This window comes from Odontomachus brunneus, unplaced genomic scaffold (genome assembly GCF_010583005.1).
Source record: "Odontomachus brunneus isolate Ranch 3 - 2012 unplaced genomic scaffold, Obru_v1 Obru_scaffold_302, whole genome shotgun sequence".
Classification (NCBI taxonomy): domain Eukaryota; kingdom Metazoa; phylum Arthropoda; class Insecta; order Hymenoptera; family Formicidae; genus Odontomachus; species Odontomachus brunneus.
This window is the reverse complement of record NW_022639752.1, coordinates 16,973-23,397: the sequence shown is the minus strand read 5'-3', so window position 1 is coordinate 23,397 and position 6,425 is coordinate 16,973. Positions and strand designations below refer to the sequence as shown.

Here is a 6,425-nt window from a genome sequence, read left to right as displayed (position 1 = left end):
CACATCAAAATAACACTTTCGCATATTCATTTAGTTTATCATAAAAAAATTGTAAAAGAACAAGTACGATTTTCAGGCAATCGAACTCTTCAGTCCCCTTAATAACATCATAAGCTTCATTTAGTCTATTATAGAGTTTCAAACATTATCACTTCCCGAGTGGTCTACACACGTTTTAGCCAAAAACACGGTAAGTTTTATCATGAGCTACTACTAATGTCACTTGTAAACGCCCAACCAATGTCGTTTTAAAATGCTTATCAGAGGTCGTTAAATAACTTTTGTTTTCTTTAGCGATAAATCTTATATTATCTGGCCCTTTCGGCTCGGTCTTTATTAACCTGCCGCCTTACAACGTAAGTTTTATGTTGAAAATTTCCACAGCGAAATGTTAAATATTGTAATGTTTGCTTTTCGATCATTTTCTTTCTCTACAATATGACAATCTGCAAGTGATACTTGATTACTTAGAATTATACAAGATAACAAATTTCATCTTGCTTTGGTTTTCTTCATTTTTAATAAATAATCCCATGTGAAGAAGACACTACCCGCCATAGTAAAACTGGATCTATCTCTGGTAGATAATATAGATCTAAACTGATAGTTACCTCCTTTGAAGCTCACTTAACGATAGGTTTATCTGTCTGCAGTTTTATTAGATCAATTATGATATGCTTCGTATAATATTCATAGAAATTAAAAATTTTCAAGTTCCAACGATTAGACAGGCAAACAGTTAAAAGGAAAAAATTCTAAAGAGAAATATAACGAAATCTCGACCTAAAGTGAATTAAAGGAAAACGAGAGAAATTATATCCAAATACTAAAAATGAAAACACTTCTTAATTTTTTCAATATTTTTTTTAATTTAAAGTCGTTTAAACTTTTTTCCTTATTAAAAAATATATAAATTATGCGCTGATTTCAAATTTCTCTAATTTTTTTTTTCAAAATAGCTGCCTTAGAAAACGGTAAAAAAATAAAAGAAGTTAAGGTTTTTCTTAAAGTCCATTAAAATATATAGGAACCCGACTAGAAATTGTTATCAGGTATACCTGAAATATATAAGGTCTTAATTAAGCGTTCGCAAGGTTATCCTTACTATGATAAACCTAGTCATGTATGTACTGATAAAAATCACGTAAAGAAGGTTATAATGATTAGGTATATATTAGGATCTTAATATATTATCTTAATATATTTCATAATATTTTATTGATCAGGTTCTTTTTAGGATCTTATTTATTTTATCTATTATGACTTGCATTATCAGTTTTTAATATCTTTTATAACAACCTTATATATAGTAGGTTCAATTAATAAATTTTTATAAATTTTTTCATAAAAATACAATATTTATTGTTGTTTTAATTTCAAGTATTATAAAAAAGTGTTGAAATATAAATTCACATATATTTTATACAAAATTTTTAAATACTCGACAAAAAATATGAGTATAATAATAAACAAAAAATATGAATAATAAAAACAAATATAATAAAATAATAATATAATAATAAAAATATAAAAATATGATATTTTACAATATTGCATCAATATTTGAGGAAGATTGAAAATTATATTATTGATAATATAATAATACATATGTATTATTCATATTATATTACAATATACATCATATATATTTTTCTTATTGTTTATATATAAAATTAAAATACGTTTAAGCAATTTTGCGTAAACCCTGAAAAAAAGTTCTTTTATTTCATAATATTCTCTATTATATAGAATCTGACCCAAATATATAACAAAAAATGTATAAAAACATTAAGCTGAAAGGAATGGTCGAAATCATTTTGCAAATAACCACATAAACTTTAGAGATATTAAATAAAATAGGTAGATTGCTTTTAGAGTTGTAAAACTACATATTACAAATATATATAGTCTCTCTCTCTATATATAAATATAAGTATAAATATAAATAAATAAATATATATATAATAAATTATTTTATAAAATGGAATATGTGAAATAATATTTTTTTCAATCAGATAACGTGTTTATATAACCCAACGAAACGAAATAACGTTTTATATAAGTCTATAATACTTCAATATCATAAGTCTAAGTTAAATAAATCTATGTTAAACAATATACTGAATGCAAAGAAATTTTTTCTCTGTGTAAACGCAACATGTGCGCACTACCTTTTATAAAATAGGATATTTTTTATATATATTAGCAGATAATGAAAATCATCAAACATCAGCGCATGTTTTAATATTATAAATGTTTTTTTTCTATTTATTATTCTACGAAATTCGGTTATAAACACTGTGCAACAATATGATGTTATATTCTTCAATCATTTGCATCATCTTTCTTTGCAGCAACATCACCTGATATTTAAATTAATCTAAGCATACGTTTGTACATAAGTATATACGTTTATGATATTAGTGTTCGTTACTGCATAGGAGGTAAAGAAATGTTAATAAAATGTTAAATAAAAGTAGTTATTTTCTCATTCATATAAATTTGTAGTGTATTATAATCTATTACATATAATTATCATGAAAGTAAGGTATATAAGTGCATTTCTTGAATGTCGCACAGTCACTTGTTCGATATTTTTATTGATTTTAATGAACACAGCTTTTCTCGCAGTCTTCCTTGGTAGGAAAATTGTTTCTATTTCCTCTACACCCACCATACACGAATTGCTCGCAGTTGTTTGTAGATGACATATAGGCGTATCTCATTGCATGTGCTCTGCAAGGACCTTGAACTATAGGCAACTGACAAGCTGTAATAAAAATACGAAGCAGCATCAAATTGCGCACCATAAGATTCCTACGTAAATGTTTTCGATGTGATCTCTTGAATTGAATTTGACGAGGTTTTAAGGAGATGTCATATTTGAAAATTTGCCTAATAAAATACTAACTTTCTTATAATATAACTCTCTAATATAACTTTCTTCTACGAAAATTACGTATACAGAATTACAAATGTTTATATACAATGAAAGTACGTGCAAAAATGAATTAAAATTTATTGCACAATAATGAACATAACATATTTTAATTTAAAATTTCAAACTGCTATTTAATGCAAATATTTGCCTAATATAAAAATTCTACAACTTGTACATAACGAACTTGTTTATTCCGTTCAGGAAAATTTAAAAAAATATTGCTGTATCTTTATAAAACTGAATTCGGAAACTTGAAAATATACAAAAAGAGTTTTATGCGTGGTTATGTTTTACCGCTGAACATTATAAAACATAATAACACATATTTTTATATAAGATCTATATATACAGTGAACTGTGCAAAGTAGTTTAGACACAATTGAGATTGAGAGCTTACTAAATTATCAAAGTTTAAAATCATTACATTAAAGGCGTACACATAATAATTATATTAACGATTATATTATTATTAATATAAATATATAAGTCTATTGTAATAACTCTCAATTTGAATAGTTTGGTGAACTCTTAATTACATTGTGTTTAAATCGTTTTGCAAAAGTTTTACAAGAAAGATAACGTGGTCGTGTTAACTGACATGATTTTTTATAATTGCTTCTACAATTGTCTTATCGATATTTTTGAAGTTTGTTAATCATTTTGGATATTATACCTTAAACTTACGGCTTTTGGTGACAATTGAATATACTTTCTAACAAAATTCAGATTTGGTCGCATATTAAGTAAAAAAAAAAAAATATATATATATATATTCGAACTATTCAAATTCGAATCGAATCAAATGAAATTTGATTCGATTCAAATTCGAATCTCTATGATTCGAATCCGAATAATTCGAAAATTTCGAATCAAAAAGATTCGAATACGGATTACGCATATTAACGAAGAACAATTAAAGACATCCAGTTTTACAGGAATTAGCATGACTTGAAAAGTTTGCTATACATTAAGATTTTCTTCAAAAATATTAAAAGAAGATGATGACCTCTGGATAAACTTTTATTAACAACTGTCAGATCGATGTGTGTCGTTGCGCAGCTTTCAAGACTAGAACTGTATTTCATACACGTTTACCGACTATATATTATATATCTTTTACCTTAAAATGAATTAATATCACATGATCAATGTTATCTCTCTCATATTGAAGTCACTATTTTTATGTTGAATTCAATGATTATGATCAAAAATTCTTTCAACGATTCGATTCGATTCGATTCGGGTAAAATTTTATCGACTCCATTCGACATAAAAATCTTTGATTCGTACATCTCTAATATATATATATATATATATATATATATATATATATATATATATATATATAACAGTCACTACGGTAAAAAATCGTTACGCAATGTGTAAAAAGAAGAATACTTACCTTCAGGTTCTTGAGCTACAATCTCAAGCGTCAATATGCTGACAATAATTAACATAAGTAACAAACTCGTTTTAAGACACATTTCCGTAGGATTGATATTTGAAGTATTAAAACTTTTTTCTACTCAATATTTTCGAGTATTTAGTTGATGTGAGAATTACTATATACTGACTCAATCGTTATAATTTCCGTCTCTTTTTATACAAACTCTATACGCATGAAAGAGGGGATTATCGTTGTGAATTATATGCACGTCTAATCTTATTTATGCACGCAAGCATAAATGTTTACAAGTTATTCGAAATAGATAACAGCTGCATATCTAAGCAAATTTAGTACACTTTTTACCGCGTCGTTTATCATTTACCACGTTACAGTCGCTTGCATAACGGTTTTTATACTTCTTATTGAATAAAATTGTAATGCTTCAAGTTATTAAAATTAAAAACCACTGCTGACATGTACGCGCAAATTAATTAAAATGTATAAACGAATGAGCGTACGAGAAGCGGTAGGACAGACTCTGTGTGCAAAAGAAATGGCTTACTTCTTAGCAACGATGAGTAAATAGCTGATTTCGAGACAAAGTAACAAGCGACACGTATACGTTATTCTGCCTCGAAATCTGTTTAATATAAAATATAATATATAAATATATACACACATTTAGGGTATTCCCGAACATCTTTGGAAACTCTCGTGGAGGCATAATATGGATTGAAATTAATTTAAAAGTCCTATATTGTTTTATGCTATTCGCAACAATTATCTAGATATTAATTAGAGAAGGTAGTTTATAGTTATACTAGATATTAGTTATTATTTAAATAACATTAATATATTATCGTGAGCGATTATCCGCCAATTTTCTTTAATCCTATCAGAAAAAGTGCGTGTTAACTAAATCTCGAATGTATCGAAGTGGGTGAAGCCTCTTTTCCGCGGCGCTAATTGGCCGTCTCGACCGTCTCGATTGTCTCGATCCCGTCGCAGAATTCGTGTCGCTTGCAGTTGTCAGCCGCGGTGACAGATCAGGTTGTGTTGTTCGCGTCATATAAATTTGATATTTATTGTAATCCCAACAAACACAATGTTACATGTAACATACATGTTAGTTGTAATTTCTTACTCAACAAACAATTTAACTATTATATAATATACATGTTATATAACAGTTACATTGTTGAATAGGAAATTACAACTAACATGTATGTTATATGTAACATTGTGTTTGCTGGAAATATAATTTGTAAAAACGAATATTGTAATATAAATTGTAAATAGTACAACGAAAAGGCTAAAGTGGCGCGCGCGAAGCGCGCGCTATGTGGTGTTCTAGTCCTATCAGAAAAAGTGCGTGTTACCAAAAATCTCGAATGTATCGAAACTTGAAGCCTCTTTTCCGCGATGCTGATTGGCCGTCCCGACTGTCTCGATTGAGTCGATCGAAATATGCGGCTAGGTTCGATCCGCTTATAGTTTTCAGATGCGTGTGACGGATTAGGTTGAGTATTTTACACAATTTTTCATGGCTGTCAGCATTGGTTCTTGCTGTATTATTTATTATATTCACGACTGTCATCGGTCCTTGTAAGAATTACATCGATCGCGACTATCAGCGGCGGACTCGCGAGTGACAAAGTTTGGTCGAAGGTTACATCACGAGGTGAGTAAATGTCCAGAAAGTTATATTTTCACGGTCAGTAACGACTTGATAGATTATATCTTTTGTTTATATTGATACATTTATGTGTTTTGCAAACATTTTGCCTGAACCCATAGTACAGAGAGAGGAATCGCATCGTTCACGGCTATCAGCATTGTTCTTGCAATGTTATTTATTATATTCACGACTGTCATCAGTCCTTGTAAAAATTGCATCGATTGCGGCTATCAGCGGCGGACTTGCGAGTGACAAAGTTTGGTTGAAGGTTACATTACAAGGTGAGTAAATGTCCAGAAATAACATTTCGAAAGCACGTCATGTTCGATTTCTACGGTATTTCTGTCGTTAGTACATGATGTAGCACGTTGTGTGATATATTTTCTATATTTCTTTCAGTAACAAAACAAGGACGGAGC

The 6,425-nt window shown here is 28.7% G+C and overlaps 1 protein-coding gene across 1 annotated transcript; it reads right to left on the bottom strand.

Annotated features, from left to right (window-relative positions):
* Positions 1 to 2,464: 2,464 nt before the first annotated feature.
* LOC116853298 (kappaPI-actitoxin-Avd3c-like) lies at positions 2,465 to 4,532 on the bottom strand. The gene is made up of 2 exons (XM_032834314.1): positions 4,344 to 4,532; positions 2,465 to 2,770 (listed from the first exon to the last, which is right to left on the bottom strand). Exons 1-2 carry the CDS (start codon positions 4,423 to 4,425, stop codon positions 2,607 to 2,609), a joined length of 246 nt encoding a protein of 81 aa, XP_032690205.1. The 5' UTR covers positions 4,426 to 4,532; the 3' UTR covers positions 2,465 to 2,606.
* Between the last annotated feature and the right edge of the window lie 1,893 nt (positions 4,533 to 6,425).